The sequence below is a fragment of the Chaetura pelagica genome, unplaced genomic scaffold (assembly GCF_000747805.2).
Source record: "Chaetura pelagica isolate M959 unplaced genomic scaffold, ChaPel_1.0 scaffold414, whole genome shotgun sequence".
In the NCBI taxonomy this organism is placed as follows: Eukaryota; Metazoa; Chordata; class Aves; order Apodiformes; family Apodidae; genus Chaetura; species Chaetura pelagica.
In genome coordinates, this window is record NW_009952976.1 from 94,986 (window position 1) to 122,055 (window position 27,070).

Consider the following 27,070-nt stretch of genomic DNA (forward strand, 5'->3'; position numbering starts at 1 on the left):
TCCTGCTGAGGTCCTGGCTATTTACAAGTTGGTTTTCAGATTGGGCCTAGTTCTATCAGGCACTTGTGCACTAAGGCAATTAATTTATCCCACATGGAAATAAAAGCAAGTTCCCAAAGGGGAAAATAATGTAGCTTATCTACTCCCTTCACATAGTTATATTTGCCAGATAGCTATAGATCATGTCCATGAGGCTTTAATAACAAAAAAGTCAATATGTAATCCTTTACATGGATTGTTTTCCACCAGAATTGAGATGCTTCTGTAAAATAGCACAACTCTAGCTCCCTGAAAGATGACACCAATTTTACTATTGTCTTGTAACAGTACAGGGGGCTGGGGTGGAGAGTGGTGTAAATAACTTCCAATACCAGTGATATTCAGGATGATCCAGACAACTTTGGAAAACAAAGCTTAAATTTTATTGGTGAGAGTTTTTCAATAGTTACAATACCACCATCTCTCAGCAAAACTGCATCTTCATTTCAGAACTCCATTTGAGTACTTTCACTTATTTCAGTTCTATACTTTCATCCTTAGAAGTACTCATTTGCTAGTAACTTTTTTTATTTTGGTCAGATCAGAAACCTGTTTATGTGCAGCATGTTTGTTATTAAGGAGGAATCTAAGAACCAAGAGACCTTACCCTTTGTCTTAAGACTAAGCTATACATTGTCAAAATTTTATTTCTGCTCTCAAATGAAAGACATCAGGTGCTGGAGCGAGTGTGAAGAAGGGCAACAAAGCTGTTAAAGATATCTACAGCATCATACAGTTTTATGAGGAGCATCTGAGGGACCTGGGTTGTTTAGTCTGGAGAAAATGAAGCTATGGAGGGGAGACCTTACCAGTCTCCTACAAACATCTGAAAGGAGATTGTAATGAGGTGGGGTCAGTCTCTTCTCCCAGGTAACAAGTGACAAGATGAGGGAAAATGGCCTCAAGTTGTGCCAAGGGAGGTTTAGATTGGATATGGGAAAAAATTTCTTCATTGAGAGGGTTGTCAAACACTGGAACAGGCTGCCCAGGGAGGTGGTTGAATCGCCATCCCTGGAGTTACTTAAAGACATGTAGATGTGGTGCTCAGGGACATGGTTTAGCACCAGACTGGTTAAAGAGTCAGGTTAATGGTTTCCTGGACAATCTTAAGGATCTTTACCAACCAAAGCAATTCTATCATTCTAAATATAGAAAAGCAAGGTTGGTTTTATAAAACAGTCCATTAAATTGTGTTCTAATGCACTAATGTTAGCAAACATCCCAATCTTATACTTTTAGAATGTTTTCATAGAAATTAAATGTTCTGTTAAAAATCACCTATGTGAAGATGTTGCTAAGTGCACAGCTGCCTGTGTGTCATTCATTTGCTGAATCATGGCTAAGCTCAAAAGACAGCAACCTCACTGTCTTTTGAATTTGTCTTTGGCTGTCCTCCTTAAGCTGTTCCTGTGATCGGTCTAATCAAAGTTTTTAAATTGGGAAAAGGGGATGGGGTGAAAGGATTACTCAGTGTACTGAAAAGGTAGCCAGGTAAAAATATCAGTGAAGAGTCATTCTTCCTTGATGTTGTTAAGTTTGCTGTTGAGATTAAGGCAATAGAAGGAACAGAATATGCATGGGAACTGCTTGGTCTTTCGGACCTTGGAGGCTAGTGTTTAACAAATGAAGACAAAAGTATTCAAAGCTCCCAAGAGAGTCTTAACCTTGCTGTGAAGTCAGGATCTTTACTTGAGGACCTCAATGAAGGGGAATCTGGAAGGCATTCGGTGGATATTCAATGGTTAAGCTAATGAACTGAAAGCTCATCAGTTCATCTTTATTAAAAAAATTATTAGCAGTGTGAAACTGTGGTCTTCACTTTTGAGTATATAACATAGGAACTTGAGGAGGGGAGCAGAATTTACTTTCTTAAGGTCTTTATGCCTCATTTTCATGGAGGTTCTCACATGAGCCAGTAGTAACAATATGTATTCAGGTGTGAATACTGATGCAGATATGACTATGAAATTTATGCTCTGCAAAATAAGTTGAACTGGTTGTGCGGGATAACTGAATAAGATCAGAGTTTGGTACATGTTTTTTGAGAAGGGAGAGTATTTAGTCTTCTTCACTGGAAATTTGTAGAGAGGACAATTTAGGGTCCCTTAAAAATACATAGAAAAATAAGTGGAACCCTATATACAGAAACAACACTGAAGTACTAATGGACTTAAATTATTTAGAGGTTCAGAGGTAATTATGTAAATGGCAAGGGAATCTTGGCTGACATTTTAGATTAATGATGATAATATCTGCATATATGCACATGTCACACTGCCAGCACTGACACAGGCTTCCTCCATTGTAGCACTGTGTTAATTTCTCTTCTTTAAAACTATATGCAAATATCATGTCCATGTGAAGTCATACCACATAGGACATCATATTAGCTTACCGCAGATGAAGGGAGCCCTATTCAGTGCTGTTTGTTCATCCTGCTGGTTTCCTTATAGTGATTCCAAAGCTCACTGAGCTTTCATGTTACCCTGTATAATGTGCTAAGCCAGCAAAAAAACAACCCATCAGAAAGTGGATAGTTTTGTGTTCAGTTAGTGAATTCTGTTGACTTAGTTAAAGGGTTTAGCTGCCATCAGAACTGTCACAAATGAGAGCTGGAACTTGTACATAGAGCTGGTGAGAGAGAGAAGTGAGATCTTTTACTAGCCTTCATCCAGTGGCAGAGAGATCAGCTTAGCTGCTAGCAAAACCACAAACTGGTTTCCAACATAAATATAGCAGTGACACAAATATGGGGCAATTACATACTGGATACAGCTTGAATACATTGCTACATACAAATTGTAATTTTCATAGGTTTAAACTCTTCCAATTTACAGTAACTTTTGGAAATAACATTGTCTTGCAAAGAGCTGAAAGAAACTCCTGGTACCAAAAGCAACTTGAAAAAGATATTTTAAGCTGAAGGATAGACTTGTTCAATTTTATGTATGCAATAGATACTTTTTGTCTTCAATCTTTTATCTTTTGAAATGTAGTAAATTGTAGTTACTTTGAGTCAGTTGAGCAGCAGACCAACAGCTGGCCCTCAGACCAACAGACTACATGTTCACACACATGCATATGAATGTCTGCAAATACACATTCTTGTTCTATATAAATAGTATTATTTTAAATGTGTATTTGAAAAGTCTACAGCCAGTATCAGTAATGACCATGCAGGTTTGTTAACTGGGCTATAATTATAATGTTGAACTTAGAGCTGGGATGTTGGCAGAAGTGAGTCAACACTGAATTTAAATCCCTACAGAATGCTGGTGGAGAGTTTGTTGAAATAAATTTTTAATAATTATTTTCAATTTCCAGTCTGATGTTCTTCCAAAGCAACTTTGTTACACGCTTGAGGGAAGAGTTCTTATTAATGAAATCCGTGATCAGTAGTGTCAAAAATGTTATGTTCAGTGCTTGTAAATAGTTTTGATTATTGACTTTTTTTGGGTGTGGTTTGTTTTTTTTCTTAGATTCAGCAATTGGAGGTGCTGCTGCTTCGAATTATGCAAATTCCACTTGGGGTCCTGGAGCCTCCTCCAACAGCGGCACCAACGCCAACCCAACTCACATCTGGGACAAGGTGATTGTAGACGGGTCTGACATGGAAGAGTGGCCTTGTATTGCCAGCAAAGATGCTGAGTCTTCTTCCGAAAACACCACCGATAACAACAGTGCCTCGAACCCTGGCTTGGAGAAGAATGCTCTGCCAGGAAGCACCACTAATAACAAAGGAAAAGGAAGCCAGTGCCAGTCTGGAAGCGCTGGAAACGAATGTAATCTTGGGGCCTGGAAATCTGATCCCAAGGCTAAAGCTGTTCAATCTTCCAACACTGCTGCCGAGAGTAACAATGGACTAGGTAATTGGAGGAACTTGAGCGGACAAGATAGAATCGGTTCCGGTTCTGGCTTCAGCAACTTTAACCCAAATAGCAACCCATCTGCTTGGCCAGCACTGGTTCAAGAGGGCAATTCTAGGAAAGGAACTTTGGAATCTGATAGTGGTAGCTCCAATGCACAGATTAGCACAGTAGGTCAGACCTCTAGGGAACAGCAGTCAAAGATGGAAAATGCGGGTGTTAACTTTGTCTCTGGCAGAGAACAGGCTCAAATTCATAACACTGATGGACCAAAAAATGGAAACACTAACTCCTTGAACTTAAGTTCACCAAACCCTATGGAGAATAAGGGAATGCCCTTTGAAATGGGCTTGGGGAACCCTTCCAGGAGCACTGACACCCCTTCACAAAGCACTGGAGAACGAAAGACTGGGAGTGTTGGATCTTGGGGTACAGCTAGGGGGTCTTCTGGAACTGACATAGTCTCTGGACAGAGCAATTCTGGAAACCATGGGAACAATGGAAAGGATAGGGAGGACTCCTGGAAAGGAGCTTCTGTTCAAAAACCTAATGGGTCAAGAAGTGATTCTTGGGATAACAATAACCGGTCTACGGGTGGTGGGTCTTGGACCTTTGGCCCTCAGCATTCAAATGAAAGCAAATGGGGTGAAGGGAACAAATTAACATCTGGGGTCTCTCAGGGAGAATGGAAACAGCTGTCTGGGTCTGATGAACTGAAGATTGGAGAATGGAGTGGTCCAAACCAACCAAATTCTAGCACTGGAGCATGGGACAATCAAAAAGGCCACCCTCTTCCGGAAAACCAAGGCAATTCCCAGGCTCCCTGTTGGGGAAGATCTTCCAGCTCTGCAGGAAGTGAGGTTGGAGGTCAAAGCACTGGAAGCAACCACAAAGCAGGAAGTAGTGACAGTCACAATTCTGGACGTCGATCATACAGGCCTACACATCCTGATTGCCAGGCAGTCTTGCAGACTTTGCTGAGCAGGACTGATTTGGACCCCCGAGTGCTTTCAAACACTGGCTGGGGTCAAACTCAAATTAAGCAAGATACCGTGTGGGATATTGAAGAGATGCCACGGCCCGAGGGGAAGCCTGATAAAGGAACTGAGGGGTGGGAGAGCTCTGCCACACAGACAAAGAACTCAGGGGGTTGGGGCGATGTACCCAGCCAAAGCAATCAAATCAAGTCTGGATGGGGTGAGCTCTCAACCCCAACAGAGTGGAAGGACCCCAAAAATACTGGAGGATGGAATGACTATAAGAACCCCAATTCTTCTAACTGGGGAGGAGGAAGGCCAGAAGAAAAATCATCTTCCTCTTGGAATGACAGCTCTAGTAAGGATCAGGGGTGGGGTGGAAGGCAACCTAATCAAGGATGGTCTTCTGGAAAAAATGGTTGGGGAGAGGAAGTTGACCAAACAAAAAACAGCAACTGGGAAAGTACAGGAAACAAGCCAGTGTCTGGTTGGGGTGAAGGTGGGCAAAATGAGATTGGAACTTGGGGTAATGGTGCAAATACAACCGCTGCTTCAAAGAGTGGCTGGGATGATTGTAAAAGAACTTCAACATGGAATGAGACGGGTCGACAGCCTAACTCCTGGAACAAGCAGCAGCAGCACCAACACCAGCAGCAACAGCAGGAGACTTCTGGTTCCTGGGGTCCACCGCCCCAAACTCCAAGTAATGGGAGACCTCCAAACCCAAACTGGAACAGCGGACCACAGCCAGCTGCCCCCAAAGAGGAGGAGCCTAGTGGCTGGGAAGAACCTTCTCCACAGTCAATCAGTCGAAAAATGGATATTGATGATGGCACTTCAGCGTGGGGAGATCCTAGCAGTTATAACTACAAGAATGTGAACTTGTGGGACAAGAACTCACAAGGAGGACAGGCCCCACGGGAACAGAGCCTGCCTACTCCAATGACTAGCAAATCACAAGCATCAGGTACCGGTCTCATTCTTTTCTTCAGCAAGCTCCTGTATATGAATGTAACCTTAATGCATAAGAGATATTCAGTTAGCCTCTTAATTCCTAATAGTTTAATTCCATAAAAAAACCAAATCTCTTATTTGGGTATTTGATTCTGTATTTAAAGTGCCTTTAAAATTTTAATCAGTAAGTCCTCTGCTTGTTGTGCCTCAGTTACTGATTTGAATGCCAGCCAGCTTGCCAGCAAAATAAAATGTTTGTTAGCTGACAAGTCTGCATATTGTGTCTGAGCTCTGAAGAACAGGTTGAATTGTTTGATCATAGAATGATTAGCTGGATCATTTAGGTTGGAAAAAACATTTAGAATCATCTAGGCCAACCATTAAACTGAATCTTAGTAAGTCCAGTGCTAAACTGCATCCCTAAGCACCACATCTCCATATCTTTTAAATACCTCCAGGGATGGTGATTCAACGACCTCCCTGTGAAGCCTGTTTCCAGTGTTTGATAAACCTTTCAGTGAAGTTTCTTCAATCTAAACTTCCCTTGGCACAACTTAAGGCCATTTCATCTCATCCTGTCACTTGTTACCTGGGAGAAGAGACTGACCCCACTTCACTGCAATCTCCACTTAGATGTAGAGAGTGTTAAGGCCTCCCCTGAGCCTCCTTTTCCCCAGACTAAGTAACGTTTTTTGTGGTTTATATTTCTTATTTATGTTAAAAACTTGCTCTGAAACACTCAAGTTAACACTTGAAACCAAGTGAGTCTGTGATTCAGGTTTTTAGCTCAATTTGGCTCTGCTGTATGATGAATAATACTTAGAAAAATACTTTTCTTGTTTGAATTAAGGACAAGAAAAAGCTACAAAGCTTTGGAAATACATTACACAGTAAGACATTATTCTGTAACATCTGACTAAACATGCTTTAAAGAATACTATTCTGTTTTAATACATACTTCAAATATGTCCTTATTCTTTCTTTAGTATATGAAAACCCTGTATTAGTCTGGTGCTTTTAATTAGTCACAGAAGTTCACCAGATAGGACGACAGCATTAGGCGTTGGGTTCATTTTTAATCTGGGAGAAGAATATTGCTCATCATAGCATTCTCTTCCTTTTCATCCCTAGAGGTCAGTGCCCACTCTAAGTTTGATATGAACAGTTGTCAATTCTGTTGCACTCACGTACTGAGACTCTGAAGGCCTCAAAAGAAAGCATGAAGCAGTAGATTAATTACATGGTGCTGCACTGCAGCAAATAATTTCTTGTATAAGTGGTCTGTACTGAAAACTCTTTCTCCTTTGTGCAGTCTGGAGCAAAAGCACTCCGCCTGCTCCAGATAATGGTACGTCTGCCTGGGGTGAGCCAAATGAAACCAGTCCCGGGTGGGGTGAAGTAGATGATACAGGAGCATCGACAACAGGCTGGGGGAATGCACCTTCCAACGCCCCGAATGCCATGAAATCTAGTGAGTATAGGCCAGATACCCATTTCTTTGCAGTGGTCCTGGAGATTATTAGTGTTTGGCCTTCTGATACAGGTCACCCATGGAGGAATTGTTATCTGAGACTTGGAAGCAGTGTTGAATGTCCTGTAAGATTTTGATGAATGAGTGATTAAGTGCTTACAAATGACTGGAACTTTTGTCTTTTAAGGTAATGAAAATTTCTTAACTAAGCCATTAAATGGGCAGCTCCAAGTTATGGAAGTATTGAAACATTAGAGCATCTGAGTGAGGAAATAATTTTTTTTTCTCAAAACTTAGTTTCTTCTCTGACTGCCCACTTATTACTTAGCATATAAACTTGTTACATCATAAATCACTTTTCCTGATCATATCAGAAAAAGGAATGCACAGTACAGACAAATTCAACTGAGTAGGCCATTACATGGCAATCTGTGCTTTGGTAATGCAACTTGCCTTTGAATGGATTTACTTATTATACGAGTGTGGAAAATTGCAACTCTAAAAAAACTCTTTTGTGGTCGAACATAAACGGATGACTATTTTCTAGATGTTACCTGCCTACAGCTGTGTTCTTCATGACAGAGAGGATGTTGGAATCTTAAAAAAAAATTGAAGTTAAAATTTTTATGTATTCCAAGTTTTATTTCTGTGGAAATTATTCTTACTGATATAAGGTCTTTGTAGAATTTTTATTTCAGTTGTTTTAAGGAAAATGCAGCAATCAAAAGCAATCATTTGCTGTTAAAACATAGCAATGTTATAGCCAAAGCCAATAACAATTGGATATGAAGTTTCCAGTAGGAAATACTGATAATATGTGACAATTACTTGACTGATGATACCGACTGTAAAACTGTTTCCAGTTACTAGTTGATTTGGCAACATGTAATTGTTTGGAATGAAATACTCTACACAGATTGTATGCTGTTAGGTCATTCTCCCATTGGGAAAAAAGCATTGCTTCCTTAGTGTTAACACTATAGCAGCCTTTTCTGGATGGCTGTAGTGCTTCCCATCCCTGCCACACAAACTTGGCACTTTTCAGAATGCAAGACTTTTTTTAGGTGTATCTTCTCTTTCATCTGTAAAAAGCCACATAAACACAACCAAAAGAATAGTCTCTGAATTGTTAATGATCCATTGCAAATTCTGTGGCTTTGTTAATATTTAAGATAGTCTTTAAAGACTGCATGGTCACTTGCTTGTCCTAACTGCTCTGCATGTGTGACATGACCAAAGACCTGCAGTGTATATATGCTATTTTGTAAGTACCCTATCCCCAGCTCTAGAGGAGCTAGAGGAGCAAAATAGAGGGAGTGTTCCCACTGTTTCAGGTTGAGGTGTAGTAGGTCACCAGTGTTAAAAGCTGAGATGTTAATGCTGCTGCATTCTGTGACTGGTCTCTCAACTCCTTGCTTGTTGGCACTGAAGGAGTGAAGAAAAAGCTACATTATTCAATGGGATAAGGGGAAATATTTTTGGGAAATATGCTTGGGTAAGTCAGAAGAAGAAACTTGAGAAAAAGAGCCTGCAAAGGCCTAATTTATGTTTGAGGGAAAGGACAGGTAACAGAGACTAGTGATGAGTGGAAAAGAAAACAGTAGTTTAGAGCCAAAGAAAGGAAGCATAGATCATTACCCACCTGTTTAAAAAAAAAACAAAAGTATTTACCAGCATCGCGTAGCAATTCTGTGACAGAAGTAGGAGTAAAATCAGTTTTCTGTAATATTATCGTGACAGTTTCCTTTGCCTACTGTAATTATTTGTGCCTCCTTACTCAACAAAAGCAGAAAATTAAGCAAGAATCCTACAGACAAGTCATCTTTACACCACTGTCCAGATTTATGTTCAAGAATCTGGGACCTTAGAGCTATCAATGCAGAAAAAGAATCTATGGTGTTGTAGCTAAAACCAGGATCATAGTACTATATTTAAACACTGTGGACGGAAATAAATTAAAGCTGCAAGGACTACTCCATGTATGACATTTCCAGATTAAGTTCTTGACTCTGCAGTCACAATCCTTAAATGTAGACTTTTCTATGTAAGTATCGTGGTTAGTGTCAAGAGGTAGATTTTTGCAGTTGGACCAGAATGTTTTCTAAGCAGCACAAATTCACAAATGAATATACTTCAAAAAGTTACATTTCCTGTGAAGTATCTTGAGTTGTTGTTTATGATGGATTTTAAGGTAGCTCTGAAACTCAAGGAAGAGTTATCCTTGGTAGACTTAATAGTAATTCTTAGTCTTTATATTAAGATTTTCTGCCACATGTGTTAATATTCTTATCCCCGATATCCCCACTCAAGTGCCAGGCAGTTGAAGAATTAGTTACGAGAAAGGTGATGGTGATGGAAACTCTGCTTAAAAGGAAATAAATGTTTGGAGAAGAATTATACAGAATGAAGAGTTACAGCAGACAGGAAAACAGTTGGACAAAGAACAAGATGAGGATTTGGGTTCTTGTTGATTTGTCAATATAGCTTAGTATTCTTATGTTGCCTGACAGCTGGTGCTAGAGAGTAACGGCAATAAAAGAAGCCAACGGTGGAAATCCTTAGTGTGAAATGCTGTGAGGAAATGGTTTTAGGTTTCCAGTAACAGCATCTCTACACAGACAACTCTGCTAGTAACTCTTCTTAGTCACATTGTTAAGAACAGAAATTCAAATAGGGAGTGTTTTTTTCACATTAAACTATGTTTGGTGTTACATATACCAGAAAACAATGTCAGGTCCTCTCCTTTAGATTCTGCGTAGTTGTTACTTCTTCAAGTTCTTGGATTCTGTAATTTTGTTAAAGAATTTAGTACAAGGAAAATGTTATGGTTTTGAAGGAAGAAAGGAAATAATTGATAAACCACCTGAACCAGAATCCTCAGCACACTTGGTTTTTATCTGTTCTTGAAGTCTTTCTTTTACACTGAAAAGTAGCAAGTTGCCTTTTAAAGAAATTCGGACACGGCTGTGTCTGTGTAAGAGAAATGTTCCCCATCGTTACATATTTAAGGGTTTGACATTGCTTAAAAATAGTTGCAAAACATGACATGCAAACATGCCACCGAATCTCATGGGTTTTGGAATTCATGCACAAGTATTTTACAGTTGTTAGAGTGAAGACATTTTCCCCCCACAACCCCCTCCTTTGGAGTTCTGATGATCTCAGCTAATCTTGCAGTGTCAAATCACCAGCTGCATAGTATTGTAGGCTGCTTTTGAGCTTTTTTTTCTTTTTCTAAAGGTTCTAAATCTATGCAAGATGGCTGGGGAGAGAATGATGGGCCAGTGACAGGAACTCGTCATTCCAGCTGGGAAGAGGAGGAGGAGGGAGGAGTCTGGAACACAGCAGGCTCTCAGGGAAGCAGTTCCTCCCACAACTCAACAAGCTGGGGGCAGGGAGGAAAGAAAACACAAATGAAGGTAAAATGCTTCAATGATTCGTAACTACTGTGTTGTCTGAAAGCAGTATGACTGATATGTTGGAATATTATAATAGTTCTTACTTTCAGCTAGGACGGTGTCTGTTACAGCAGTGTAAAAAATGTAAGGTTTCTGGATTTGTTTTAATGTATTACACCTGTTGTGACTAATAAATCTGCGAGTAGGTGTCAAATTCTTTTGGTATGTAGGCTGCAAAGCCATTACTAAATGAAACTGAGCAATAAGTATCCCAAGGCTATTAGTCTTATGTTGACACATCTTTCTGTGTTAGACTGCTGCTGTTCTTGCATAGCCTGCTGAAATTCAGATTCCACAGTCCCTTTGGCAAATGTACTTCTTATTTCTACTGACTGTTGGATGTAGGTCTGAATTGTGTTGGTTGTTGCAAGCCCTTGACCTCAAACAGGAGTAGGAGCTTGGCTGTAGTTCTGAGTGAGTTGCTTTCTGAGGTTTGTTTGTGTTAGAAGTTCTCTAGTACACTAACACTTGGTACTGTATTAGTATTAGCAGGACTATGCTTGTCTAGGTAGGGCAAACTCAACTGCAGGTGCAGAGCAGCTTACAAGGACATGGAAATACTGTTGTGACATGATACAGGGTTTTACAATTCCCGTTTTGCAAAAATTGTTCTCATTAACTTTTTTCTCACTTTTGTTTTGTTTTAACCACCAAAGCAATTGTCCAAAAAAAATTTGTTAATATCTTTTATGTTGAACTGCATTCACTTTTGATCACCAGTGAAATACAGTAAGGACAAATTGGGAGCCATGTAAGAGAATCCATACTAAAGGGAAGAAAACCAAGGAAGAAATCTACTGCTGTATTTGGTGGGGTAAAGAATATATTAAATTGTAACAGGAAAAAAAAAACAAACCAAACCACTCACAAAGCTTTCCAGATTCCAGAATGAAACTGAAGGTGTGATAAACATTTTACACAATAAGTATTCATCTGTGTATACCTAACAAGGAACAATTTTATGAGAGAGAAGAGGGAAGTCTTTGGTAAACGTTTCCAACCATGTATAAACTTGAAGTGAGGTTGTCCAGGAAATAATTGCTCTGATACTAGGATTTTTTATTCAAGTCTTCTACATCTCAAGTATAAAACAGAATATAATAAATCAAGATGTTGCTTAAAGATTCTTTTTTTCTCTTCAGTGCTCATTAAAAGGAGGGAATAGTGATTCATGGATGAATCCTTTATCCAAACAGTTTTCAAATATGGGCTTGCTAGTAAGTAATTTTTTTAAATATAAAATCCAACTTGATTTAATGCTTATTGATTTTTAATAAGCTGTTTCACAGTATGTAACTGCTTATTTATCTACATTTGCTTTGCTGACATCCTGGTTATAATACCTGTAATAGCTGGATATTCAGCACTTCCTTGCTAGTCAAAATGGCTTCTCAGAAAAATTCAAGATCTACTTTGACCCTTCAAAGTTAATTTGTCAGCTGCTGTTCTGAGATTGCAATTTCCTTGCAAATAATAGGATTTGGATTTTGGGTGGTGGGGGGTACTTTTAATAACATACTGTATAGACCACTCAAGGTAGAGGCCTGGCTCCTGACTGTATGCTTAGATGTCTGTGATTAGTCCAAAGCTATTAATTCTGAATCTCAGCCACCAGTCAGAAAATGATATATACATCCCTGTTTCTATGTTGAGGATTTGTATTTTAAATACTGTGCAGCTGGCTCTTTTTAAAACAAAAAGGGCTCATTATTAGTCAGATCTTAAGGATTGATTGGTAAAATTAATAAATGGCACATCATGAGGAGAAAGGCAGATCTGCTGGGAAGTACCTTAAAAATAGTTATGTATAAACATTTTTTAAGAAACTTACGACAGTGGTAATTTGTAAAACATTTTACAGAATATTGTGCTGTTGTCCTGTGAAGCAGGAATAGTATGTAATGGAGGCTATCAAAATATAATAATGCAGACGTTCTGTGAGAAGCCTAGAACTGCACAAACTGCCACTGACATGCTCGGATTAGTTTGTAATGTCTCTTGGCTCCCAAGCCCAAATTCAGTCTGCTTCACCACAGAAGCTTCTGAAAGCTGTGGGAACACCCCGTCCCAGACTGCCAACTAAAGAATAACTTGGCAGCACATTTCAAGATTTGATGACAAGTCATGAGGATGACATGTCATTTTGGCCACTATTTTCAGGGTTTCATCTCTTGACCACTGGAACATGGGGACAGAGATACACTTCACAGAGCAGCTGTCTGTCTTTCTCTGTCACATGTGTTCACGTGTCTGGTTTCATATTGGTAAACTTGCCAGACACAGCATTAGGGAGTCGTGGTGAGGTGCATCGAGAGTATTGTCAAGAATCCTTGTATTTGATGTTAGTTTAAAAAAACCTTCTGTTGGCACAAGCATGTCCTTCCTTCATGCCACTTTAACCATCTAAGGCTGCTTTCTGAAACATTCCTCAGCATTTCACATAAGTCAGAACTGATTTTTGTTTTTTTTCCCCCAGAATCAAACTGAGGACATTCCAGGCAGTAAGATGGACTTGTCTGTAGGTGCGTATAATTTAATTTAAATGCATTTGAAATATGAGATCATGTGTAGTATTTTTATGTTGATGACATGCAGTACTCTGGAAAGGTTTGATCCTTAATTTTAGCACTCCTCATAATAGGAGGAGAGAGTTACAGCATCTGATACCTTGGCTGTAGGCTTTGAATAGTTACACAGCTGATGCTGCTATGTGAGATTGGGATATATACCTGTACAAAGCAGAGCTTTAACTTGTGAAAAGGGGCATCCTGTAAGACTGTTTTGATCATTTAGTTTGTACTCTTTGTTTCAAGAAAGAGAAGGATCCTTTTTCATCTCATGAAAGAGGACGACTGTTTTAGGTCTTGGTAATTGGACATCCCAGTTACCACAGCTCCATGGAGGTGATGTGAGGAAAAAGACTATCTTCTAACACTGATTTCTTCATTTGCTTGCCTCAGGCTATTACAAGGTACTGTTCAGTAGTACTGGAGTTTTCACACTTGATAGCTTCACCACAAATACTGAACAGCTTAGGGTAGAAGGGCTGCGTGGAAAACACTATCTGACATGAAGAGTTGGAATTGACCACTTAGGTTAATCCCACTTGGATCATTTTGGAATTTGTAATGACTTTTCTTCAGCAAACTAAGTAGTGGACTCTGGCTGTTTGTTCAGCCTGTATCTACTTTTAAACCTCAAAAGCTAGACTTACTTACAAGGTAGGCTTATTCTTCCAACTAGTTTTCAGTCAGGATTACAACATATCAGGTTTTACTACCTAGGTAACTCCTACCATGATCTTTTCCCAGTTTATGGGTATCAAAGTTGAATTTGTGATTGGAGACCACATGTATCAAAGGAAACTCTTGCTTTGATGTGGATAGAGCACTTTGGCTCTGATCATCATGCATCTTAAAATAGGTCCAGCTGTCACTAAGTAATTCTTTCTATGTTAGTCTGAGTCTCCTGGTTTGAAAAATGCAGGGTGCTCAAGCGACACTCCTTCTTCACTGACAAAGAGAAAAGAGGTGGATCAATATCAAGCCTGAGGCAAATGTACTTCCTCTTTTTCATTATTTTCTTATCAGATCACTTCAATGGATAGGTTATTCTAGTTTGAAAATAGGACACAGATTTTTTCCATTGAAAGGTCTCCTAGTTTCCTGAGGCATGTAGTTTGCTACAGTAAATACCTTGTCAGAACCACTTAATATTTTCTTTTCCTTCTGTCTGACAGTCACCTTTGTATCTTTTTTTTTAGTATATTAGTTGCAACCTCTGCAGATCACTAAATTCTCAAATCACCTGTAAAGAATGGGAAATTAATTTCCAGTATCTATTGATGAAAATGCAATTCATGCGGATGCCTGTACCTTTCAAAGACATAACCTGATTTCACATTCAGGTGCAATGCTCAGCTATCTAAGCACTCCTGGCTGCTCAATAGGCTTGGATAATGTAGATGTACGGTAAAGGAATATAACCAGTGTCTTTAAAGTGGTTTTTGGTTTTGTGGTAAAGCAGAAAATGTATTTCAAATAGGTTTTTTCCAATTGAGGAACTCCACACAATGTATGTGTATTCTCCACGTTGAGTCTCCCGTTTGCAAACATTTTTAGATAACTTTGCTCAACAGGAGTTCGTCTCCTATTTCCCAGTGCAGGATCACATTATAAAATTGTGTTTGTATAAAATTTAATTTTTCTTTTAAGGTGCATGCATGTGATGGGGGAGTTCTACTTAATATTTTTTTTCCCTCACTAGGACATGAATGTCATCTTCCAAGCTCATATTATTTCGTGTGTTTTATGGTGTTTCTCACAGCTGTTAGTAGTGGGAAAAATCCAATAACTGTTGGAGTGTTTTCTTTTATTAAGATGGTTGAACTTTTCATCTGTTCTATATTTCTGCATGTAGAGGATTTGGGGTTTCATATTAATTCATGCACAAGTGTTCTTGCTTACTGCAGAGGGTAAAATTCAAACTTTTCTGATTTTAGCAGTCATCTCATACAATGTAAGGTAAAACAAGTCTTCAGTCAGCTGCATTGTTTATAGCTTTTGTTGGCAAGTGCAAAAGACAGACTCCCATGAAAGGTTTTAAGGTTGCTTTAGAATTTTCTATGAATGGGATAAATGAATATTAATATCTCCCTTAGCAAGGCCTTTTTTTATTGAAGTTTAAGCAGCTGCCTCAGCACTAAGTGGCACATATATCTATGTTTGAAGCCTTTAAGGGTGCTATTTAGTGCTCTACATGTTATTTAACAAGCCATTTTACAAGGCATCATTCAGTAAGGTTTGAGGAGTTGCATGGATCATCAGGATAACTGAAGAGACAAAAGGGTGCTTCTGCAGCTTAGTCATCTTGTGTTGGCACTGACCCAGTTTCATTTCAGATAGTGGTGCAACTGTCTTGCTTTCAGTTTCTTTTCAAGCAGCTAATGGATGGGTCTTCCTGTCTAGAATTAAAGCACACAAGCCTTTTGGTAGTGCATTGCTGGCATTGTGTGGAGTGGTTAGGTGTAGGTATTGACAGGATTGAGATGTGACATTTTTTGTGACTGCTTTTGCAGAGCCAGTTCTAGCTTTTAAGAATATGTTAGAAAACGATGAGCTCACCTGGATCACTATGACTCCAGTTACAAGCCAAGTGATTTGTTAAGTGTTTTTGTGATAAGTGATGTTGAAGGCATCTGAGAGGATTAAGCTGGATTAACTTTGAAAGCTGTACCAGCAAGAAAAAGCCATGTAATTAGTGGTTGATTTCATAGGTTCTTGGCAATACCATACCTATGAATATTAATATTTTGTGATTGGACATTAAGAGTAGATGCTGGCTTTGAGCGGCTTTTGGAGGAAGACATAAGTGTTTTGAAGGAATTGGAGCTGTCTGCTCTGATAAAGACTTCATGTTTTGTCAGTGGTAGGGTAGGATATCTGTGACCAGCTTCCTTTGGAAATGTCAGAGATTTTGGTTAGGTGTTGGAAAGGGAGTCTATGCTACTAAATAAAATTCTGTATTTTAAAAAATACCAGTTAAGCAAATTTCTGTCATATTGTCTGTATTTTAAAACAGATATGTTCTCCATCTACTTCAGCATACCAGTGTGCATCTGATACCTTGCAGGTATCAAATACAATCAAACTGTTCCATGACAGTAGTTCAGTGTGTAAGGCAGAAAACTTTCTTCATTCAGCACTTGGCTGATGATAAGGTTATAAAGAAAGATTATGTCTTGGTCACTGTGTGTGTTACAGTTTGATCATCTATTATTAACATGTTTTCCTCATGTTCCACCAGATTACTCTCTAAGCAATGGTGGAGGGCTATAGGAGATGTTTGAATAGTGTCTCTGTTACTGATTGTGTAGTCATTGCATCCAGGCTGAGGGAGAGTGGTTACCTGTCTGGAAATTATGCTATGCCAGATCATCTGTGGTGTCTAAAGAGTAAAAGTTCACATCACTGTAGGAGAGTTGTGTTCAAATTATGTGGGTGGTTTTGCAGTTTGAGAAATTCTTTCTCAATGCCAAATCCTTTGAAGGCTAAATAGAATATATGGAGATCTTAAATACCGGGGTCTCTATAGATACTGAATATCCATAACAGTGTGAGTTTTGAAAGACATGGAGAATTAACGTATAAATATGAACATCATTAGTTGAACTGGACTATTGTAGAAATGCATATGGTTATATGTGTACATGAATTGTGATAAATACTTCACATTAAACTCTATAAACTAAATTGGCTTGTTCAGTGCTAAAAGTGAAATTTCCTACTTAAATTTTGGAGCATCTTTTAATATCAATTGTAGACAAATTGCTAAATTGTAAGACAGATCTAATTTATACCCTGGTCTTAAAGATACTTTCTTTGGCTATGACTCTGCTGTCATTAAGTATTGTAGAGATTATTGGCACTAATTTTGCCTTCTTTCCTCTTTTTATAGGTGGTCTCCCAGATAAGAAGTTTGATGTAGATAAACGAACCATGAATCTCGGGGATTTTAATGACATGATGAGAAAGGATCGATCTGGGTTCCGTCCACCTAATTCCAAAGACATGGGAACCACAGATAGTGGGCCTTATTTTGAGAAGGTGAGTGACATATCTTTAGATCAATTATTTTAAGCCTCTGTGTTCAAGGTCCCAGTTTTTCCTCCTCTGGAAGTTCTAAACATTCAATAACCTTGGAAAAACTCAATAAAAGGTTTGTGGGAGTTACATTTGTAGAATGAATGCATATATAAAACAGAGTTGTCAGATGTGCATAGACAAACTAAATGATCTGGGGAGAATGAGGCTTTTTTATTCTAGAACAGACTGCTCTTAATACGGACATGAAGAAGTTCCATTTTTTCATGGAAGGGTAAACTACTGGTAGCAATTAAATTCATTACAGGTTTGATCACCATGATACTTTTGGCTATGAACTACAATAATCTACTGTAAAAAATGGTTTAGATCAAGGTAAACATAAGTAATCACAGTCTTCCAAATTTTTTCTACTTTCACATCTTGTTGTTCATTGGAAACACCCTTTCTAAATTCATAACACTTTATGCTGTATGTCTGTGTACTATAAGCTTCTGTATGACATCTGTTTCCCTGTGACATCTGTTCTTTGTTATGGTAGTGTTTCTTTCCTGTTCTTGCCTATTGTAAGTAGACGTGTTCTCTGCTACTGTCAAAGATTAATTACTTCACATTATAAATCTGAGAGTGTCCAGTAGGTTCAGAATGCTTTAGGGTTGTTGGGGTTTCTTTTAATACATTTTTGTCACATAAAATTGAAAGGAAATGTGATTTAAAAGTTCTGAAGGTGTGTTACTGTGAATAAAATCTTTAATTCCTCCATTTTGGTCTAAGAAGCCAAAAAAACCCAGTTTTGTCAGCTCCCTCTGGTGGCCTAGTTAATACATACCACTAGCAAAGTTGATGCATTCATAACATACTATGTTCATAGGTGTGTGCTAACATGAGGAATTAATTCAAGATTTGCTTGGTTTTGCAGTGGTAATAGCCACTGTCAGAAATAAACTTCACAAGAGTTTAAAATGCATTTTTAAAAATAAACCTTTAGGAATTTGTTGATTACCTCCTTGGTCCAAAATCTTAATTGTAGAATAATCATTTGAGTCAGAAGTTTTGTCCTTGTAGTTGCTATTACAAGTTAACTTTGCTTCTTCCTAGTCACTCACCATCCCTCTTTCTCTCTTGCGTTCTGTTGCTTCACTAACCAACTCCTGCTGTTGGCTAACTGCTGCTTCAGCTGACTTTGCCTTTCTCCAATCAAGATGGGTGCCTTGGGGATGAGGCTCCCTGCTCTCCCTTCTCCCCTTCTCCCAGCTACAAGCTGTCTCCCTCTGGTTCCACACTATCCAACGTCGGCCTTGGGGCAATCGGCTCAGGGCTCAGTCCCCAAAACTTCGCTGCTAGACAAGTAAGCAGGCCACCTTATAAGATGCGTTGTTATAAGGCTGCAACCTGGGCTTAATCCTGGTTAGTTGGTTGCTTGCATTTGCTTTCCTACTAAATAAATTCATATTGTTAACGGAAATTTCAGCTATATCAGGCCATTGAAAGTCAATCAGTCCGCTTGGGTTCCTGTCATCTAAATGTGTTCCGTCTGCTTTTGTTGGCCTCTTACTTCCTGAATCACAGTACAGCAGCAGGTAGATGTGCTTTTCAGAAGATAGTGGCAGGCTTTATATTTTTTAATGCTGTTTTAAAACCCAGTTAGAGGCTGTTAATTTGCTCTACCACCCTCTGACACTGAATTTTTACAGATGCCACATGATGACCTTGTATGTAGAAATCTGCCTTTAAAAAAATTATACTCATTTTGCATTGTACCTGCTCCCTTCTCCCTTGCCCACAGGCCAAAGAAGGGCTTGATTTAGCAGCCTTCATGAAACTCTTGAAGTAGCAGTATTTTTATTCTGTATATAGGAGAATGGTGGGGAAAGAATTAAATGGGTAACTGCAGTTTGGAAGAACTTCTTGCTATTACATTTTGCATTATGCTAGAAGAAAATGCTGCAGGAATACTAGGGAATGAAAGAATAGAACCTAAGTATTGCAACTGGACTAGCTTATGTAGTCACATGCCTAACATGATGGTGTTTCTTTGTGTTGTCTTTTTGTTTCTATGTGACACTATGAGTGTTGAACATCAGATTAAGTCCAAAATTCGCAGACATTTTTGTGGATTCAGTGTGCAGAACTCTGAGCTTTGGGGAGGGCTGAAAGTCTAGTTGTAGCTTCAAATATCTCAAAAATGTTCATATATAGTTGAGTCCAGTCAGTTCTTTCCAGGATAAAAACTCCCTTGTCTCTTGGGATTTTTTGTTTATCCTCCTACATGCTTAATGTGGCATCTTGAGTTGCTTCTGAAAGATAAGATACATTAAGGAAGTGAAATCTGATGAAGGTGAATGAGTCAATCCATAACGCTGCCAGGGTAGAAGCAGGATGAGAGATGTGTTTTAGCAAAAGTGTGGTGGAGGGTGCACAGTATTATGGCAGAAGGGAGGCAGAGTTTTTGAAATCTTTGCATCTAAGGGAAGGAAAGGTTCTGGGGAAGACCTGCACAAACGTCAGTTGGGTGCAACAATGAATTTGTTGGGCACAGCAGAGCTGGTAGTGGGAGGGAAAACAGTGATGGCTGAGGGATGAAAAGTGTACTACTGTTCAGAAGCCCAGATATCTTAAGGATCATATACATTTTTTGAAAATAAAAGGACAGGATCATGGAACATGACCTTTTGGAGTATAAGCTGCAGCTTTTAGAAGCAGCAGCATGCAACTGCTAGTGTAGGAGACTGTCCATAATATTTTTCCTGTGGCTTTTGTTGAAAGATGTTACAAATAAAGACAGGCTGCTCAGAGGCTGAAATAGTGAAACATAATCAAATTCTCTATGGTCTTTTTTGTGCAGTAGGGTTTATTCTTACAGATTTTGCTTATAAAACAGTAAATACTTCTCATTAAAAAAACCCAATACCTCAAAAGAGACAGCAAGTATTCCTACTTTAGAAAACAAATCACTGGGAGAAAAAAAAACACAAACCCAAACATTTTTTTTTCACTTGCAAATTTTCCTGCACTTCAACTTAGTGGAAAAAAGGAAAAGAAAAAACACCTCAAGCCAGAATGCTGAAGCTTTCACATCAGAAGGAAAATTTTAAATACAATTCATGAGTTCTAGTTTCAGGTAGTGCAAGACCTGCAGAGGAAGTAATAGGCTTATGAGTAATATCTCAGCAATCTACTCAGAAAAAGTGCCCCAGAATTCTTGTTGACACAGTCCTGCTGTACTTTTAAGCCAGTTGAATGGGTTTTTTTGAGCATGTTGTTTGTACTGCCAAGTTTTTATTTCCCAACATGTAAAGTGTAAAATATAAAACCTTAGCTTTGTCCTGTGCTTTGAAATAAGTAGACAAACATGACACTTCAATTTAGAGGAGGAAGATCCTGCATCTCAAAAATCTAGTACAGCAGTTGTAACCCAAGTAGAGTATTACTGATTTAGGGCAGACATCTCAGTAGTTCTAAGGATACCCTGTTGAAGTCACTACTTGCCTCACTGTTATTGATATGTAGTTAATAGCATAGAAATCCACTATCCTGAAAGATTCATCTACTCACTACTGCTTTAATTTTATAGGGTGGCAATCATGGTTTGTTTGGAAACAGCACAGCACAATCGAGGGGCATGCACACACCAGTGCAGCCACTAAATCCTTCCCCCAATATCCGGGCGCAAGTGCCTCCCCAATTTCTTTCTCCCCAGGTAAGGAATTTATAGTAATTGATTACTTGTAAAAAGTAGAGATGCAGCCTTCAGAGCACATAACTGAGGTTACTTATACATCTATCTTAGTCTCTTACTGAGTTAAGAAAGCAAAACTTTAGATAACATAAAAAATTAAAATTTGTAGTTGAAAGTGCTTAAAACTCAGTGCAGAAAAATTAGCCTTCTTGCTTATTCCAAGGCAGTTGATAATAAATGCTCACTACCGATATTTTTAAACCTCATAATGGATTCAGGACTCTTATGTCTTACAGAGGCTTTTGCAGAGTATTTTAAAAACAGCGAAAAAAAAAAGCTGAAAGTTTTCCTGAAGTGTGACAGGTTGCTGAATTTTTTTCAAGCAGTCTTGTCCTGTGCTTCCTGTCCCCCCGAAAGAGAGGCCTGATGAAGGGCTACATTTTCCATTTACATTGCAGAGCTCTGAGACCTCAGGGTGTCCAAATGCAAAAGCTTAACTTTTGCTTTGGATTTGGTGTAGGCTTTTGGAGATTCTCTTGAATTCTACTCATATAACACTCAAATAATGCAGGGAAAAATGGAGGGATTCTTTTCCACCTACTGCTGTCTTTTACTATAGCTTATTCAGCATACAAAGAGATTAACTCTTTCTGCGAGGCACTGTTTCTTTGCTCTAGTGACTGACTGAATGCCTTTCTTTTCCCTTGTCAAGCAGTACATTTTTAATGTGATGATGCACTACTGTGATTACTGGTTAGCTGCATATATATCAGCATTTTAATTTAGTGCAACCTAGCAATTGATTGGTTGGGGGAGGAATATTTGTGTGTGTGTCTGCATCTGCACATGTAATACTGTATATTGTCAATCAAGTGACGTATTCATTCTGCTCAGATCATAGATTGTACTTGTTTAAATGTGATGTGTTAATAAATCTGTTAATGTCTTTCCTGGAACACCATTTATGATTGGTGTTGTACCTATTCCTTTATAGAAATGCTTCTATTTTATTATCTTTGTCTCATAGCAATGCATTTATTGAGCATGTGTAATTGATTTCCATGCAGGTTTCGGCCTCCATGCTCAAACAGTTTCCCAACAGTGGCTTGAATCCTGGTCTTTTCAATATGGGCCCCCAGCTTTCTCCACAACAGATTGCCATGCTGAGCCAGCTTCCACAGATTCCCCAGTTTCAATTAGTAAGTAGCTAGTAATCTTATGAGACAGAATGTTTACAAATTGTCTGCTGAGAGAGTTTGCTTTCTTTGTTTATTCTAATTCTGTTTCATTTTACTGTTCTTATGCTATTCTTGTACAAACATTCCCATTTGTTGTACAGGAGAATACAGCCCTGGTAGAGAGCAGCAGATACACCAAACAGGCCTGAGTAATTATTGTGAATGTTGCAGTGGGTTAGCAATGATTCTAAGCAGTATCCTTGCACAGAAAGCAGTGGTTTGTTGATTTTTAATGAAGTTTTTTTCAGACTTTTAGTCATAGTGATGGGTAATAAAGCAGGTACTAGTAATACAGTTTTGTTATATGAAATGAAAAACAAGTGAAGGATATAGTATTCTTGTAATGCATTCATTGTCTTCTATTGCATTTTATTTGAGTGTGGAACAAGAAACAGTTTGATAAAGTTCTGAGCAAAGCATTTGCTAGTCACTAGCTCCTGGCAATTATATTTCACTTGATGAGCTCTGTATTTTCCCTCTTCCCACCCCCACTTATCTTTGTAGGCATGTCAGCTTCTCCTTCAGCAGCAGCAGCAGCAACAGCTGTTACAGAGCCAGAGGAAGTTATCTCAAGCTGTGCGACAGCAGCAAGAGCAACAGGTGTGGCACTGCTTTGGTCAATCATATGAAGTATAAAGTGTGCTGGGAAAATGCAGTCTCCTGCAAGGACTGCACTGGCTTTAGTAATGTCTTCTACTCTCTTCAGATTGCACTTCTCACAGACCAAGGTCCTTTGTATCGCTTTCAAGTCACTTTCTTCATGTTTACTGGAATTTCATGTTGCGGTATAGAACAGATAAACTCCATTCTCTTTCTCTCATTTTCAGATTGCTCGTATGGTGAGCGCCCTTCAGCAACAGCAGCAGAGACAGCCTGGCATGAAGCATTCACCATCCCACCCTGTTGGGCCTAAGCCACATTTAGACAGCATGGTACCCAATCCTTTGAATGTGGGTCTCTCAGATTTACAGACCAAAGGGCAAATACCTGGATACGGTTCAGGTAAGTGCTCTGTGGAAAGAGATTTGGTGCATTGCCTATATATACTATATTAATATGGTAATTGCATTACCATATTAGCCAGTTATGTCCAGGTCCAGAAATGAGGAATTTATGTATAAGCAGTAGAGCAAATGTTATGACATCAACTCCTAATTAAATTGCATTGTTTTTCATTACATGGGAAGAAGACAGCCTAATAACAAAGCATATCTTGGTGGCATGCTGACCTAACAATCTTGCTTAAAAGCTGCTTCTTGAGTATTTTGGTTGCTACTGTTAATGTTTTTCCTTCCTTATGATCGCAGTGACTCCCTGTGTAAAGATTCATAAACCAAAAAGAACAAATTACAGTGGTGTTTTGTTTGTTTCTTTCACAGGCTTTGGCTCAAGTGGCATGGATTATGGCATGGTGGGAGGTAAAGAGGCTGTAACAGAATCCCGCTTTAAGCAGTGGACTATGATGGAAGGGCTGCCGTCTGTGGCTTCACAAGATGCCAATCTGCACAAAAATGGTGAGAAGGGGACTAGCTATTTTGGGAATGTCCTTGCAATATCATCTTTCCAGATATGAAATAGCTCAGACAAAACTGTGCTTCATGTTAGTGAATGTTTTACCTCACCAGTATGCATATTAAATATTTTTTGTTTAATATAATATGCTCATAAAGATCTCAAGCTTTTCTGAGTGTAAATGTATCTTTTCAATGCTTCAGGTGCAATAGTGCCCCCTGGAAAGGCTCGCGGAGGATCGCCCTATAACCAGTTTGACATAATTCAGGGTGACCCGCTGGGTGGCCATTCAGGCCCTGCTGGTGATAGTTGGTTACCTGCCAAATCTCCACCAACAAACAAGATCGGAAGCAAATCCAGCAACGCCAGCTGGCCTCCAGGTATTACATAAGGGCAGGGGTTATGTCCTAGCTCTAGAGTACGTGTGCTGGGTTCTTTTCTCATTGCACTTATTAAATAACCACTATAAAGAAAATACTTGCTTGGCCTACCTCAATTTTAAAATTTCTTCTACATTAAATTGGAACATAAATTTTTTGTATTTCCAGTGAGGAATTGCTGGGCTAAATATTAACTAACTGCTGAATTGCCTGAACAGTGTTTGGTTTTTGCTAGGTGAACTCTTTTATCTTCTCTCATTTGGTGACTTTACACTTACAGAAATTTTCATGAGAACACAGGTTCATAGAATACACAATAGCAGCTCCCTCCTCTTGTATTGATTCCTTGTTTTTTGCAATGGCGACAACAGGATTTTTCTTATCTTGACTTTGGTATTTTAGGTAGTGTGAACTTTTCTTCTGGTGTTATTGCAGACTACAAGTTTTATTTTGCAGCACTGTTCATACGATCTGTACAGATGTGTGTGCTACGCTGTGGTGGTTCAGCTTTGGTCATGTCTCATAAAGGATAGAAGAGTGTTGCCATGTTCCAGAATTGCTCAGCAATCTTGTGGCTTGAGGAGAAGTACCTTGCTTTTTAGATTACAGGCAGTAGCAGGTTCTTTAAATCTTCATAGAGTTTCAGTGGCAGAATTTGATCTTTCTACTAGAACGCTCAAGTATCTAGAAAAAATACATACATATTTGAACACGCACATAATTTTCTATATAAACTATTCATTAAACACAGAGTGGTGCCCTCACAGTTGCACTGATTAATCACCAGTACTGTTCAGCCAATAGTCAATTCTGTGACTTTTCTCTGCCTGGAAGATTTACATTCCAGGAGAACATTCCTAACTACAAGTTCTCTGCTGTTTATGCCCTCAAGCACAAAAAAGTAAAGGTGGCAAGTAAACCCTCTCTTGGGTAAACCAGTAACTTGCCCAAGTAGTACTTTGCATCAGAAAGCTTAGGAATCTGTGTGACAGATACAACTGCAGGACACCTACAAAAAAGTAGTTAAAGCTTTTTGTGTGGTACCTCTCAGTGTCTAACTCTAGCAATAAAATGTTTTCTGATGAGCTAACAGAGTTAAATAATTGTTTATCTCAAGAACATCTGCACACCCATAACATTTCATACCCCTGACTGCTCTCTGTAAAGGTGTATTTGCATTACATTTCTGTCAGCCTGGTTAAGTACTCAGCTTCTTGAGCTGGAGTTACTGTTTATAGTGCCAGAAACCCCGTACTTTTTTTTTTTTTTTTTTTTTTTTTTTTCCAGACATTTCTCATAGACTTGTTGCTGAACTTGTTTCATTAGTCAGCATTTCCCTTTGTAATGCTCAGAAACACAGTACTGCTTGGAAAGTTAGGAGAGGGATTCAAGGATCAGCTCTGGCATGATTCCAGGTTTTGGAGCAACCACTGGCAAGCAGTCTCTTGCAAGACTCTTGGTACCAGAAGGCTGTTGAGCAAGTGAGAACCTGAAAAGCTACTCTTTGCTCCTTCTTTGTATCATAGAGCTGCTTTAGTGAGACCTACAGTCCTACTGTCAAAATATTTGATGTTGCTGGCTGCCCTCACCACTGTAAGAATAACTAGTGTTCACAAATCCTGAACATAAAATCTCACTGGAATCATCAGTACCATCCCTAATTTATTGTGTAAATGAGTAGCCTGTGACTGCAGATATCATGTAACAGATCCTGGGTTTTGGCACGTGGCTGTTAGGCAGTTACTGCTGTATTGCTAGCCCTCTCTTAGGAGGTCTGTAGGCTATTGGGACGAGTATTGCTGTCATAATAATCAGCCATTTAAGCTATCTCATAGCCTCTCTAGCTTATTGGCTTCCTCAAGAAGGAAAGCTTAGCTGAATGATCCACCTTATCAACACCCCAATGAAGAATAAAGACTCAAAATTATTTTATACTGTATGTCCTTTTTCCCTGCAAGCTTGTAGATAAGGCCCACTGTCAGTTCCCATCGGGGAGAGAAAATTTTTCTTCCTGTTGTTGGAAAACATGAGTTTATAGAGAGGACCTCTTGAAATAGGTGTGTTTTTCCTTTGAATGAATACAGCAGTCACTCAGCATTCACCCTGACTACACCTTTCACGTTTTCCTCCTAAATGCATCTGCTGCAGAAATTCTGCCGTTCAAGAGAGCAGTATTGTTCAGCACAAAGATAAATGAAGTGGTGCCAAATCAAACTGATATCACAGCTGGAGGTGAGAGCAAGTTTTGCTGCATTGGTGAGAACTGTATGTTTTGGTTATGTCACACAGACTTGAACACATAGGTTATACTAGACTGTAATTTTCCCATTCAAGAGCAGTTCACTCATATATTCCAGGCAAACTGTCCTGCATGTGTCTGTCACAGTTTTCCTAATAATCTTATGTTTGGACTTTTTTACCCTTCAAATATTAGTGAAGAAATGCACTTCATGTTTTCTTTACTATCTAGAGACAAAGAATCCTGTCTGTAGGGAGAGTTGGTGAATGTGCATAGCTCTCAGTCCCAATGGATTGTCTGGAAATTTGTTAGTATGGTGAAATTCAAGGAAAAGTATTCTCTAGCCTAGGAGTATATTGATGAGTGACTGTGTTTATATACAACCTGCTTGATCTTTGGAGCCTTGTTCAAATATCCCTTAACTTTTCAATGAGACCATACTATGCTACTACACACTGAATTTTCAGTCTCACCAATTCTCAGAAATCTTTTCAGAGGCAAGACTGGGACTTACCTTCCTCTTCCACAGGTTTCATGAACCTGTGTTCATGGATTCTTTATCTCAGAACAGTGGTGATCTTTCCACTAGACCCAAGAGCTGCATTTGTTTTTCCTGTAGCATAAGATGATCCTGTTGGTCAGAGAACTGCAGTAT

The 27,070-nt window shown here is 39.0% G+C and overlaps 1 protein-coding gene across 2 annotated transcripts in view; it reads left to right on the forward strand.

Moving 5' to 3' along the window:
* Positions 1-27,070, forward strand: part of TNRC6B (trinucleotide repeat containing 6B) — a 116,650-nt gene that overhangs the window by 79,626 nt on the left and 9,954 nt on the right. The window contains exons 7-19 of one of the 2 annotated variants that reach the window (XM_009996342.1): positions 3,519-5,849; positions 7,149-7,307; positions 10,548-10,726; positions 11,908-11,982; positions 13,242-13,287; positions 17,222-17,370; positions 18,545-18,715; positions 20,942-21,067; positions 22,114-22,245; positions 22,789-22,884; positions 23,112-23,286; positions 23,664-23,798; positions 24,000-24,176. In XM_009996342.1, coding sequence (XP_009994644.1) covers positions 3,519-5,849; positions 7,149-7,307; positions 10,548-10,726; positions 11,908-11,982; positions 13,242-13,287; positions 17,222-17,370; positions 18,545-18,715; positions 20,942-21,067; positions 22,114-22,245; positions 22,789-22,884; positions 23,112-23,286; positions 23,664-23,798; positions 24,000-24,176 — 3,951 coding nt within the window. The remainder of the gene's footprint in view (positions 1-3,518; positions 5,850-7,148; positions 7,308-10,547; positions 10,727-11,907; positions 11,983-13,241; positions 13,288-17,221; positions 17,371-18,544; positions 18,716-20,941; positions 21,068-22,113; positions 22,246-22,788; positions 22,885-23,111; positions 23,287-23,663; positions 23,799-23,999; positions 24,177-27,070) is intronic. The other variant, XM_009996343.1, reaches the window with a different exon arrangement.